General features: G+C 37.9%; 1 protein-coding gene across 1 annotated transcript; it reads left to right on the top strand.

Annotated features, from left to right (window-relative positions):
• The first annotated feature begins 63 nt into the window (after positions 1 to 63).
• LOC136248963 (acyl-CoA dehydrogenase family member 11-like) lies at positions 64 to 10,049 on the top strand. Its single transcript, XM_066040838.1, has 16 exons — positions 64 to 241; positions 288 to 390; positions 457 to 582; positions 808 to 966; positions 1,701 to 1,824; positions 2,983 to 3,035; positions 3,103 to 3,217; positions 4,262 to 4,505; positions 6,092 to 6,200; positions 6,402 to 6,606; positions 6,657 to 6,764; positions 6,930 to 7,092; positions 7,151 to 7,236; positions 7,287 to 7,510; positions 7,956 to 8,072; positions 9,685 to 10,049. The coding sequence occupies exons 1-16, from the start codon at positions 93 to 95 to the stop codon at positions 9,886 to 9,888; spliced, it is 2,289 nt and encodes a 762-aa protein (XP_065896910.1). The 5' UTR covers positions 64 to 92; the 3' UTR covers positions 9,889 to 10,049.
• Positions 10,050 to 14,643: the final 4,594 nt, after the last annotated feature.

The raw sequence follows: 14,643 nt of genomic DNA, 5'->3' as shown, positions 1-14,643 counted from the left end.
TCTAGCCACTGGAGCATGCATGTGGAGACACAGTTTGATGATTGTATGAAACCACTAGATTAGTTTTACGGAATTCCGTATAACTTGTTGTGATGACGTCCAAAGGTGACGGGCTCATCGCTGTGCCCAGTAAACTTCAGTTCAATGTGGATTCGTTGGAAAGATATTTAAGAACACATTTAAGAAGCTTTTTCAAGACAACAGCCAACGGCCCGCGTGGAATCTCAATCCAGTTCTTCAAGTATAAACGACCTTTTACTTCAAACTGTTTTACTGTTTGTTTGCAGGCATGGTCAGTCAAATCCTACGTATTTGTTAACATCAAACAGTGGACAAACCTGCGTGCTACGGAAGAAGCCTCCAGGTGATCTTTTACACAAAGCACACAAGGTAGTTTACTGGTGGGCGTGTTTGTTATTTTTTTCAGTATTACATTTATTTCACCTGATCCTGCAGGTTGATCGTGAGTATCGTATGATCAGCGCTCTCCACCGGGTTGGCTTTCCTGTACCCTGCCCCCTATTATACTGTGATGATGCCAACATAATAGGGACACCATTTTATCTCATGGAATATGTCAAGGTATATACATCACATAGTAATCCTATTATAAGAACTTTTTCTCTGCATGGCATTATTTACATTATAATCTCTAATCGATAACTGCCATGTAGATAAATGGGTCTGCGTCTGCTAATAATAAATATTAATGTTTATGTGTGGTGCCTCAGGTAATTTTAGTAACTAATTAAAACACTTTCATACCTCTAAATAGAGGTGTTGAACCTACAACTTTTCTTGTGTTAGGGTCGTGTGTTTCATGATGTGACATTGTCTGATCAAGCACCTTGGGAACGTAGTGCCATCTACCAAAGCATGTTGGACACAGTGGTACACCTTCACTCCATCCCACTACAATCGCTCGGCCTGAATGACTTCCCTAACACTGATTACTGCAAGAGACAAGTGAGGAGACACATTGAATGTGATAGTGTCAGTTAATACAAGTGTGTTATGTGATTTTGTCTATGTTAGCTACCTAAGAAGTTCACGAGTGACCTCAAGACACCCAAACACCTTGTACTCAGACTTTGTGAATTACCTTCTCTTTGGGTTTTACTGCAGTTTAACAACTGAAAATAATGGTGCAGGCTATGTAGACTACCAGGAATAGCCTATCCCTTCAAATTGAAAGGGGCATGTCCTTTACGTACACAAACGAAAATGAAGAGCATCCTTGATGTTTTGTCGAGAGAATCTATGGGAAAAACACGATTGTCAAACTATAAAACAGTTTAGAAGATACTTCTGTGCGTAATATGTTGTTTAAAAAGTGGTTTGTCTATGAAGTGCTTCCTTACATTGCATAGCAACATAATTGAAGAATTATAAAAATATCATGAATTACAAAATCCAAAATTACTTATTTATTGCAAAACCAAAAAGCTAACATAGTAATAATGTAGTTGGTTTATTCCAGACGAGTCAGTCAGCTGCATGGCACCTGGTTTTTGAAGTAGCACATCAATTTGTTTGTTTACTACTGATTTTTAACTTTTTTTTTTTTTTGCTGTGGGATCATGTAACTGCACAGGATATTTTGCTATAGTCAACATGGTAAAATAGTGCAAAAGATTCGTAAAATACTCTAATATAACAGTCAGCAATTTGCCAATATTGTAACACATGTTCCCTTACAGATGAAGGTGTGGAGTGGTAACTACAATGCTGCTTGTGTGAAGGGAGCTGGTGCCATACGTGAGATGGAACAACTTTGCGACTGGCTGAAGCAAAAGAGCCCACCGCATGATCCAGCAAAACTGTGTATGTTACACATTAATAGGACCACCTCTGGGATCAGCAATAATATTATGACCTTGATAATAAGGTAGTCTTTTTGATGAGGTCATGGAGTACGCTTACAATAATCTTTTACTTGATGTGATCACCATAATAAAGTGGTCTTGTACATGTGCAGTACATGCTAAGACTTGCTTGACATGGTCACTGTAATGAGGTGGTGGTCTTATTAATGAGGTCATGAAGTACATCTTAGTAATAGTTAGAGACCTACCACAAGGATCTTCGTGATTTTAAAAACCCGAGGTGAAGCCGAGGTGTTTTAAAGCCACAAAGATCTGAGTGGGCGGGCTCTAACTGACTTAGAAAATGGTGTGGGTGTATTTATACTAGTAGATGGTGTGGGTTTAGTAAAACATCATCATGTCATCTTATTGTTACTAGTAGATAGATAGATTGACAGGGACGTACTAAGGGGGGTTTCCAGGGGTTTCAGGAAACCCCTTTGGATTTACACACTACTTGAAACATTAAGAAATTGAAACTTCAGGTTCCCAGAATCTGGAATCTATCATGGAACAGGACACATTTTAAACTTTTATCTTTAAATAATAGTTTCTCACATGACAGCACCACTTATAGCATTGTTCTGAATTATGATTTTGGTGAAAAGATCGAGATACTCTAATCGAGATACTCTAATAAAGCAGTCAGGTAGTATAAACTACTCTAATATAACAGTCACTTAGCTATAGTGGAAACCCCTTTTCAAATTCCTGCGTACACCCCTGATTGATTGTGGGTAGAGTAAAACATCATATCTTGTACAAAATGTAAACCCACAATTACTTTCCACATTGTTGTGTACAAAAGAAAGCTCACTGATCTGCTATGCCTCCTGAGTGAGGCATAGCAGTTCAGTGATCAACTGTGAGATCTGCAATGCTACTCAGCACATCAGTGATCATTAGTGAGGTGTGATGTGTGTGTTGACTCCCTCAACTGAAGATAGGTCTACCATTTTAGAGAACCTCGTCTCTTAGGGATCATTATCTCCAAAAGATCAAAGGATTTTATGCATACCATATTCTAAGTTATGTTTGGGAACTACTTGACATGGTTACTATAATGAGGTGGTCATGTTATTCATAAACCTTTATTAGAGTTTCAAAATATCTTCAGGTGTGGTTCATGGTGACTTTAGGATGGAGAACATTATATTTCACCCTACTGAGGTATTGTTGTATTTTTGAGCCGTACCCTCCTCCTGGCTGTTGTGATGTTTTGTTTGGTTGTTGGTAGCCACGTGTGTTGGCTGTGATTGACTGGGAACTGTCTACACTGGGGAATCCCCTTGCTGATCTGGCGTACATGTTAATGGTATTCTTACCAGTTGAAACTTCACCATTTAATTTAAGTGAGTACAATCTGTGTATCAGAAATGTGGTAGATGTGTAGCATACTTTGTAATAGGAATAAGAAAAAAAATGACTGGCTGCTTTTAAAACTGCAAATAATTCACTGATCACCAGTTGAGTAAATGTAATTACCATATACCTCACAAAGTTGCAAAGTGAATTTACATGGCCAATAGCCACCCGATGTGTTTTTGAACTCTTGTCTGTATCACACTGTAAATCAGGAAATTTTAGTGTTTGCTGCATTGACAAAAACTTAAAGGATGATTTTTTTTGTACAGTTGTAGCAATTCATTAATTGCCACCAAGAAATTAGTTAATTCTATTGTGCTTCAGCACAGTAAAATTCTAATCATAAGGAACTTCGTATTGCCAGCTAGGTGCAGTGGACTGGACCAACAAGGTTTTTATTACATCAATCAGATCTTTTATTCCTTATTTATAGTATTGTGTGTGCATGTGTAGTTTTGCTCTGTGTGTAGTTTGTGTGTGTGTGCATGTGTAGGTATGTATGTGTGTGTGTATGCGTGCACTTGTGTATGTGTGAAGCAGCATCCAAGTGGCTAGAGCATCGGCCTGGCAATTGAAAGGTTTCAAGATCTATGCCTATTTGGGTGTTTCTGAGCAAGAAGCTTTGCTCACATTGTTCCAATCTACCCAGCTACATAATGGGGACCTGGTGGCCTGGCGTCAATTAGGGAAGCAGCCGTCCAGCTGTAACATCAATGGGTACCTAGTGTTTACTGGGGAAGAAATGTCCAACTGCTCAGGTCTCACTTAGCAGTGTTGCGGTCATTGTAGAACTTTGGATTCTGTGACCTCTCTCTGTGATACCTCCTGCGGGTTACTAGTCCTGTCCCAGGAGGATTTGCCTGCACAAGACTCAAGTGTCTGAGTGGTGCACAGAAATCAATGCTGGTTCACTGGGTGGCAATAGCTGTGCTTCACACAGCTGCAGGAAGTGACTTTCTGTGTGTGTGCACGCACATGTGTGCAGAGTGCGAGTGTAGTGTGTACTTTCATGCATTTTATTGTTCATACAGCTAAGCCAGTGGCAGGAATGCCAGATGAACCATCACTTGTTAAATCATATGCACACCAACGAGACTTGAAGCTCCCACTAATTGGTCTGAGTTACTTCCAGGCATTGTCCTGCTACCGACTGGCATCAATTATTCAGGGTGTGTATGCTAGGAGTGTGTGGGGTAATGCTAGTAATGAAGAGTCAGCCAAACATGTCTGGAGTATGGTGAAGCCACTAGCTGTAGCTGGACTGTCTTTTACCAGGTGTGTGTGTGTGGTGTATGCTTTGAGTAAAATATGTTGATTATTCACAAGATACAATGTGAAGTTACACAATGGAGTTTGAAGCTTACGACAGACCATTCATGGGTTTATCATTTAGAAGTGCTAAGATAAATAAATATTTTAAATATGGACAGTTTTGTAAAAGTAACTGTTCTATTAGAGTGATTGACTGCTTGAGATATATCTTGATCATCCATTATCAGTGGAAGGCCATAGCCCCACCCTCCATTTCCTCAGCCTATGGCATGGTAATATTATACACCTATTGTGGTACAATAGATAGAGAACACAAGTAAAATAGTGGATTGAATATTTATATGCCCTGTACAAATATGCAGATCTCAAAACAACGTAATCATTGTAGTGACTTGTACACATGCTCACTGGCCTTAGTGAGATGTATTGGCTAAAATTATTGATGTGTGATTCGGATCAGTTTTCTTAAATCCAGTCACATGCATATCAGTAGCAAACAGTAGCTCTGGTGGATACCACATAACGTATAGAGGGAAACTTTGGTGGTGGAAAACTTTGGTGAATTTGACGATTTGCTATAAATTTGCCAAAGTTTGACCCGTCAATTACTCGTAGTACCTGAAGTTAGCATCTTTATAGCACCTGAATTCACCAAAGTTTATTTTGCCAAATGTAATTTAGCTAGCTAGAAAGGTAGGGCTGTATAATACAGGGAGTCAGAATGATTGTACATTATATTGATGTATCATAACAGCTATGCCTTTCATTAATACTTATTGATCTTCATCACAAGTGCAGTGATGCCCTTTATAAAGTTGTGTACTTAAATTCACTTCACCATACAAATTTTCAAGCAATGTAAATTTTGTGGTTGCTTCACTATCCATGAAATTTTCATCCTTGAAAACTAACGATTATTAGAGCTCTATGCTATGTAATAGGTAACCTAAGTGAATCCAGCCTCGAAAACAAACCCAAATTGAAATTTTGTTAATCCGCAAAAAAAAAACGTATACTTTTGGTATAGGATGGACAGGCCAGTATGAAAGTTTCAACAAAGATCCGTCAGTGTAATACCTTTTAGAATCTTTACCAGCTGCTAGTTTGTATTTTCTTCCTATTCAGAGGAGTACAGTAGGATCAAAAGTGCTCAGTTAAGTTGGAGGGTGGCTAGGTGGAGGTTTTCATCCAAAATTGACAGGGACAATGATTGAAGGCCATAATGTAACTAAATCAACACAGAAAACATTAATTTTAGCCAGTTTGTAAGGCCATCCATCCTGTACATTCAGGTCCTTCAAGCTCAGAAATTGCCATTAGAGCTTGTTATACCGCTCAACTCCTAAACCCAATCCCGTGTTGTTTGAGGAATGGGGCTTATGACCAAAATAATTTGGTAGTGTAGTTACTTAGTTGCTGTCATGGTATTTGCTCATTGTGAAATTTGAATTGGTTTTGTAAAATGTAGAATAAGTGACCCTTGGAAAATATTGACAATGTCCATCCTTTTTGTACTAGTATAGTAACACATCACTGTATTAACCACACACTGACGCACTGTGGTTATTGTTCATTATTCTCATGTGTAGTTCATCTAAGTCAGCAGCTCTTGATCTGGTCCACTACCCATCACATGCTAAAGTGTTGTTGAATAAAGTGAAGACGTTTGTTGATGAGATTGTCATTCCTAATGAACCGGTAATGAATACATTGTGAAGTATTGTTATAACTTGAAAACCTCCGCACATGTAATGCTCACCCAGAAGGTTTTGCATGCAAGATTGACTTAGCATTAATACAAGATGACTTGAAATAAACCACTTTTATCACATGCTGGCCTCATTCCAGCATATAAATAATGTGGATTGTGTGTTAGTGTGTATTAATTTATCACAACAGGTTTATGAAGAGCAGGCTAAGCAGTTGGGAGAATGGAAGATTCCTCCAATAGTAGAAGAAATGAAATCTAAAGCAATGGAGGCTGATTTATGGAACTTGTTTCTCCCCGGAGTATCTGGTCTATCTCAACTAGCATATGCTCCTATGGCAGAAGAAATGGGTCGATCACCATTAGCTCCTGAAGTCTTCAATTGCAGTGCTCCAGGTATGGAGTATGTTAGTTGTATGGCTACTGTTGAGCTGTGGTTGCTATAGATACGGGGAATATGGAAGTACTGTGGAATTATGGGAATGAGCAGCAGAAGAGAAAATGGTTGAAGCCTTTACTGGATGGGAAGATAAGATCTTGTTTCTGCATGACAGGTGAGTAGATTGTTGCTGTAATGTTAGCTGTGTTGTCGTTGCTCTTGTGTTCTATGATAAGAATTTATATGGTGAAACCCTTTTTTTACTCATTGTAATTACACTGTTTCCGACAAAGTTATGTTGTACTACATGTCCATAACTAAACGTTTATATTTTACACAGAGCCAGGGGTGGGGTCAAGTGATGCTACTAATATTAATTGCAGTGTTACTCGTCATGGTAATAACTACCTCGTTAATGGAAGGAAGTGGTGGAGTAGTGGGGCAGGGGATCCCCGTTGTAAGGTTGCCATAGTGATGGGTGTGACTGATAAAAATGCTGACAGGTCAGTTCTGTGTTATTCTTGCATAATTTTGTATGTTATGGTTTCCATAACAACCAAGGTTACACCAACACTCAATGATAATTGTTCCCATGGATACAAAAGGTGTTAAGAAGATCAGACCTATGTCTGTATTTGGATATAATGGTGAGATTTAGAAATATATTGACGTCTGTATTTCTATGTGGTATTTGTAGATTCTCCTCATGGTCATTTTGAGGTGGAGTTTGATAATGTGTTAGTGTCTTCAGAAAACTTGCTGCTTGGTGAGGGGAGGGGCTTTGAAATAGCCCAGGGACGTCTTGGTCCTGGTAGAATCCACCATTGTATGAGACTGGTTGGATTGTGTGAACGTGTGCTTGACACAATGTGCCAACGTACGATGGTGAGGAAGACGTTTGGAAGAGAACTTCTGAAACATGTAAGGGGCACACACACACACACACACACGCACACGCACACACACACACACACACACACACACACACACACACACACACACACACACACCATGTTCATGAATAAGAAACTTCACACACACATTGCTCCAGTCTATCCAGCTGGTGGCCTGGTGTCATCTGAGGAAGCAGCCCACCCAGCTGCAACATCAGTGGGTATCTGATATTTACTGGGGAAGCGAATTCCCAACTGTCGTTGTCTCATTTAGAGGTGTTGAAGTGGAACTTCGGGTTCCGTGACCTCTCTCCATGAAACCTGGACAGTCCTCCTATGGGTTACTAGCCCTACCCCAGGAGGATTTACCTGAACAAGGCTCAAGCACCTGAGTGGTGCACAGGCATCCCACATACCATGCATGCATACACACTACACACACTCACACACACTGCTATACAGTATTGTTACAGCAAACAATGCGTACATGGATTGCTGAGTCACGCATGGAGCTGGACCAGGTCAGGTTACTGGTATTACAAGCTGCTCAAGCTATTGACAGTGGAGGACCTAAACTTGCCAAAAAAGAAGTAAGTGTATCAAGACACATGATAACATGTTGTGCAGCCTAGAGAGGGAACGTGATAGATTAAAAGTGCGTACTGCACAAGAACTAAATATTCTTACATTCATAACTTAGTAGTGATCTGAAACTAAAGCACATCTAATATCTAGAGAGAATTATGAACAATCGTTGAAAATTCCCAAGTATGATTGTTGTCATGCCTGCCACGATTTTTCTTGCAGATCTCAGTAATTTGTATGCATAATCACACATAGTTGAGTACAATTAGGGAGCAATTGGAGAACTGCACAAGGTGAAACAAGAGTACAATTTTGGCTGTTACAGGTACAATTATTCCACAAATGCATGAAAGTCTGTGTGATTACCTACCTACTAATCACATAATAACCACCCTTTGTGCTTTGTAGTGTACATGTATCCACTCATTAACTTCTAACTGTTGATTGCATCATTCTTTCAGTACTTAAATAGCTTCTTAACCAGATTTGTTGCACTTATACAGGGATTGATATATCAGCAATTCTGATTGGCTATCCAAAAATAATATTGATACTTGTTACACTTAAAAGGCTTCTACTTTTAGTCTATTTAATAGGCATTTATCATACCACTTCTTTGCCAGATTAAATGGCTTCTGTGGTCATTGGCTGTTTTACAGTACAATTACAAACACAATCCACGTGATTTGGAATTAATTGCGGCAAACTAAATCACTGTGTGGTTATGATGGTAATTAGACAAAAGATCATTGCAAAAACTCAAACATGTACAATCAAGATGCTAATACTATAGAGCAGCCGAAATGCAATTTGCCATGCCTACTGTCATGAAAGCCAGCCAGATTACAACTACCTAATATTCAACATTATTCAAATTGTAGTGTAGTAGTATGATCTAACCAAGCTGTGGAAAAGGAGTGTAGCTACAAGATCCTTGCAAAAATGTGATTTCAAAGGATGTCAGTAAGAGGAAATGGTCGCAGTAATGTTAATATCAATTAATTTGCATTATTTTTATAAATTTATTGCATTAACATCATTGCGGCCATTCTTAGCAACTACTCTTAGATGTGGCATCCAGGGCCATACACAGGAATTTGGAAAAAAAAGAAAAGTTTCCACTGTAGTCTTAGTGACTGTTCTATTAGAGTACTTAAAGCCTGTTACTTATGCTGTAGAATAAATAATACTATTAAACTAAATTTTACTTTCATGTGAGAAAAATGGTTAACCAAGATAAATTATAATCTTGGATCTCAAAACCTGGAGTTTTAATTTCTTAATGTTCCATGTGTAACATCCAAAGAGGCCCAGGTACATCCCTGCACCTAACCTACTACACAGCTTGATTAGATAACTTATAGTAAAGCTCAGCAACTCTACTGGACTATAATACTGTTTGTGTACTTGAAGGAGAACCACTTTATGGTTGCTATACATTATGTAATTCATTAATTTGAAGAATTGTGTCAATGAAGATGCTAAATACGTAAGTACTAAGCCTGCTGGTTTTGAGTTTATAGCACAAAGCAGCAAAATTTTCAGGAATTCTCTGTATCCCCATACATGCAAGTAGCATTTATTGTACTGTAATTATAAATAGTGTCTTATTTACAGATAGCCATGATCAAGGTGGCAGCAGCAAGGGCAGGTTGTAAGATAGTTGATCGTGCTATACAAGTGTATGGAGCAGAGGGACTCAGTCAGGATACTATACTTGCTCGTTGCTATGCTGGAGTTAGGTCACTACGTATTGCTGATGGTCCTGATGAGGTACACCTAGAAACTGTCTGCAAGGAGGAGATTAAATCAAAACTATAAAGACTGCTACATGTTGTGTATTTGATCTGGTTAATTACATTTATACTCTCTTTGCAGCAGTGTCCCACAACCACTGCAGTTGTACCAGTGGGTATTCCCTCTTCTGAACCATAACCCCCTGTGTGTTGAAATCTTCATTAATGTACTATATTATTTGTTTACATCTGCCATTAGTTCCACTATATATCAATAGTCAAAACGCCCTACAGTAAATGTTTCAATTGTCACAATAGAATATTCCACTAGCTATGTGATACAGTTAATTTCAGTTGCAGATATGTCGCAAAACGCTTTTGTCCAACATAAACAGCTGGAGCCTTTTTTTTTTTGCTGCCATAACAAGTTAGTTCGTAAAAATTAGGTGGATAATTCAAACTTTATTCGATACTCCCTAATAGAGCAGTCATTGAAAACTGCAAACTCTAATAGAGCATTGTACATAGTGCCTTAGATCAATACTCTCTAATAGAACAGTCACTTTGTAGCAAACTATATAAGGCATTCACTGATTAAAATGTACCAAGAAAATTGTAGAAGTGTTGCTAACCTACAAGCATATTACAAGCATATTGGAAACACTGAAGGGGAAAAATTTTGAGCATATTTGACTCAGGCCATCTTTATCATACCACAGATGCCATCACACTGTCCAGTTGCAAGGAGTGTTTAAAATAATATGTATATGCTGCTCTACTTGTTGCAACAAGTACTATATATATATATCCGTGATTCTTACTGACCCTACTCATGGACCTGGACTGGTATATACATGTATGAGATCCAGTAACCAGTGAGTGTAAGTAACACTGACCCCTAGTCTACAAATATTTCATATTGCATTACTTTATGGTAAGACCAGACAATTATACTGGAACAAGCCCTGGCTATTTTGAATGAACAATTAATTAATACTGGGTGTATGGGTAAATATAGCCAAGAGTGTATATTGGGGGAGGTATAATATATAATCAAGTCTTGATATAGCACTGACCTTAAATTTTCATTGTGAAAATAAATGTAAAAATTATCCATTATATATAATATATATCCATAATTATGATGTGTATATACCATTAGCAGTTCTATTATTACCAGCTTAACATACTAGCTGTCTCTTGTTTTATATTACATATGCAGCAATCTATACATTATATAACTATAGCTACATTCCAGTGCTCTTAGTTACATGTGCTTTTGTGTCTAAAAGTTATTATCAAGTTTAGTAAGACTAGTATCATCAATGGACAATGGCAGGATAACATGCCAATAATGGCTGGACTCAGTATAGTGGCTTAAGCATGTAACAGCTTTATTAAACCTGTAGCTACCAGTTCGCTAACCAACTAAGTTAGTTTAGAGTTTTCATGGTTAGAAATCTACAAAATATGGAACATGTATACATTCACCATACAACATTGTAACTTTAAACCTAATTACAAGAATCCGCATGGTAGACTAAATGTGATCATGGGTTCATCTTTTACATCAGCCATATTGTTTGTTAACAACTGTGTTCTTGCTTGGTTTCTAATCTAAATCTACAAAAATGTTATTCTGGATTTAAATCACAGTTATGTAATTACATATATAATTAAAATTATGATCAGTTCCCATAATAACTACTTAAAATTCTCTTTTGCAGTGTATACTGCTTGATTAAAAGTGTGCGATCCAAAAATGTGGTTGCTGCTTTCAGAAATTTTCCCAACTTAATATTTAGCTATGTACTACCAGTATATGAAATTTTCCCTCTTAAGTTCACATATCCATGCAAAAACAGCTAGGCTACAAAAAAGGACACATCGATGAGAGAAAGTGTAATTGACCACTAAAAGAATTGATATCTGGAGTGGCCAAGAAACTGAATGTTAGTAAATTTTAATTTACAATACTTGGACCTTTATCATTTACATGTATTGTAGTGTTATTATTACTGTACATGTATGTGTGACACAATGTGATCATGTGTGACACAATGTGATCATGTGCATGTTGTCATTGATGGCTAACAAGGTGAGGAGTATAGCTACAGGTCTGAATTTACAGCTGCTAATTTAAGAGAATGCAAACCTAAGAAAGGATTTAAAGTCTTGACAGAGTTTATCTTGTCAGCATTTAAGCCAGTTGACATTCCCTTACAATTACTTTTTTGTGCCATGCAGATGAAATATATCTATTCAACAGCAAGATACAAGTAACGATATATATTAGCTCACCTGCTAAATATGGAAAAGAGGAGCATAGAATGCCGAGACACAGCCCATCCATGCACTATACTATAAAATTACATTTCTTAAAAATTTTCACTAGTATTAATGTTTTAGGTAGCTGTAAATGGAAGCATTTTAATCTGTAGTAGTAATCAGATATTTAACAACTTATTTTTTTGATAAAAACATACAAATGAAGAGTTATAAAACTTGTATAGAAAATTAATGTTAAAATATTATATTTAAAAAATAAAAATCCAGTGTTTACATGTGACCTAATAACATTGTTATTATTAGGGTATATACACAGTATATAACAAGCTAATATACACTCTGTTCTACGTTATACTGAAATTCCACACTGAAAACAGGTCCGTGTTATACTGAACCTGAAAATATCCCTCAAATTCATGATCCACATGTCCTAACTTTATTATGAAGCTACCAAATATAAACAATTGTCTATGGAAGAATTCTTGTTTTAGACTAGCTTCTAGTTCCATTGGCTGCAGTTTGGAACCATTTTTGTCATAAAACACATGAACGATAGCATGAAATGTTAGTAGATTTGGGGAGTTACTTACAACTACAGTAACACCTTCACTGGTCACTGATCTCACACACAACACTACATGTACCAGTCCACCATGAGATGATATTGTACTCATAAAACTGTTGGGAATAACGGTAGAAATTGACTTTAGTCGAATCTGTTGCAAATTATTGTGGGTTAATGAAGACAATTTCTCAGTATTATAATTGTCTGTAGTATAATTCAAATACTTCAGCTCTTTGCAGGTCAGTACGCCCTGTAGAGTAATGGGACTATGATAGAAACCAACAAAAATTATATAGTGCATCAGAGCTTTGAACTGAGAAAGCACTGAAATACTAATATCAACAAATTTAGAATCACAGATGAGACAATGTGAGTTATCACACTGTAATGCTTGTAGTTGGGTACACTTCTGAAATAGTACAATCAACTTTTGTTTGTTCTCTGCGGAAGGCAGTAATACACAGAAATCTATAGCTAGGTGGGTCAACTTCATATCACTTAATATTTCCCACAATTGTGTCTGATCCTCCACCTCACTAACTGGTATACCCGACAAGTTTCGTCCTTGAAGATTGTTGCAGAAAGTGGCAATGGCACGTAAACCTTGTAAACTTTTCAAACAGTACATACTTTTATACAAGTTAAGCCGTTGAAGGTTAAGACATGTGACAGCTAGTTGTTCTAACTGCTCAGAACAAAATGGCCAACCAATCATTACGTCAAAGTCAGTCACAAATTCAAGATTGCTTATTCTATGGTTTACTTGATTTCTAGCTACCTTGACATCACAACTGTATTCAACTTTGGCCTTACATGCCATCTTACCATTGCAAGTGCAGTCAGTTAATTCTAACAAGTCATTGTTTAATCCCAAGATTCCAATGCTGCTGGCATTTACAAATGGGGAATCTACATCTTGACCAAACTCTAACTGAAATGCTGGTAGAACAGGGGAAAAATTCAATGGAACTTTCATACTGTTATAAAGTTTAAGGTGACCAATGCTGTGAGCTGGTGATTTAGAATTTGTGGATATCCAACAATTCCACATTGCTGTTTTGTAGTCACGGCAAAAACTTTGAAAAGCAGTATAAATGTTTAGCTTTTGTGGCACAAACTGTTTTACCATCCAATAATGTATCCATGATTTTGTTGAGTGAACAATTGGCTCTGTTTTAGTTGCCACTACAATCATGAGTTCTTGCATGTTTGTACCAACAACTACTTCAAATAAGTGTTTGATATCAGTGTTCCATTGAATGGTCAAATTCTGTAGATGTTTCATAGCTGGTAAAGTCTTTCCTAGTTGCTCAGGGTATAAATTAGTTGTTGGTAGACTAAGTTCAATCACATTGCTACACTAACATATTCGTTAGCTTGGACGATGTCATATGATGTGGGAAAGATAGTCGTTTCAGATGACTTCCACACATCTTCAACACGTTGTTCACACACCCTTCATCAGCAGTGTGGTAATAGGGCCACACAAATTCATTCCACAAAGACGGTGTTTCGCTTACACTTCGTAGCCTCCGTGAAACGTATCGTAAATTAGCCTTGTCGCGCGCTTCAGTCAAGAATAATGCTATATGAACTAACAATTCTGTCGGAAGAGCCAGTAAGGTGTTGAAGGCCCTTCCGTTGCCATCGAGTCCATCCATTGATAATGCGCTTTATATAGAATAGCTACACTGGGCGTGGCTGTAGGTATCCCTCCCCAGGTAAAAAAATGTACTTTGTAATCTGCAATGAAAACATAAAACTGTTCAATGCAGCAGCAGCAGCAGCAGCAGCAAGCAGCAAGCAGCAGCAGCAAGCAGCAGCAAGCAGCAGCAGCAAGCAGCAGCAGCAAGCAGCAGCAGCAGCAGCAGCAGCAAGCAGCAGCAGCAAGCAGCAGCAGCAGCAAGCAGCAGCAGCAGCAAGCAGCAGCAAGCAGCAGCAGCAGCAGCAAGCAGCAGCAGCAGCAGCAACATCTAACAACAGTAG

This window comes from Dysidea avara, chromosome 3, assembly GCF_963678975.1.
Source record: "Dysidea avara chromosome 3, odDysAvar1.4, whole genome shotgun sequence".
Classification (NCBI taxonomy): Eukaryota; Metazoa; Porifera; class Demospongiae; order Dictyoceratida; family Dysideidae; genus Dysidea; species Dysidea avara.
The sequence above is the reverse complement of the archived record's forward strand: the minus strand, read 5'-3'. Positions and strand labels throughout refer to the sequence as shown.

Excerpts from the sequence above, each read along its gene's own strand:
- LOC136248963 (XM_066040838.1), top strand. The coding sequence starts at position 93 with ATGACGTCCAAAGGTGACGGGCTCATCGCTGTGCCCAGTAAACTTCAG. Across the intron at positions 242-287 it reads ATCTCAATCCAGTTCTTCAA|GCATGGTCAGTCAAATCCTA; the intron begins GTATAAACGACC and ends GTTTGTTTGCAG. Across the intron at positions 6,607-6,656 it reads CTTCAATTGCAGTGCTCCAG|ATACGGGGAATATGGAAGTA; the intron begins GTATGGAGTATG and ends TGGTTGCTATAG.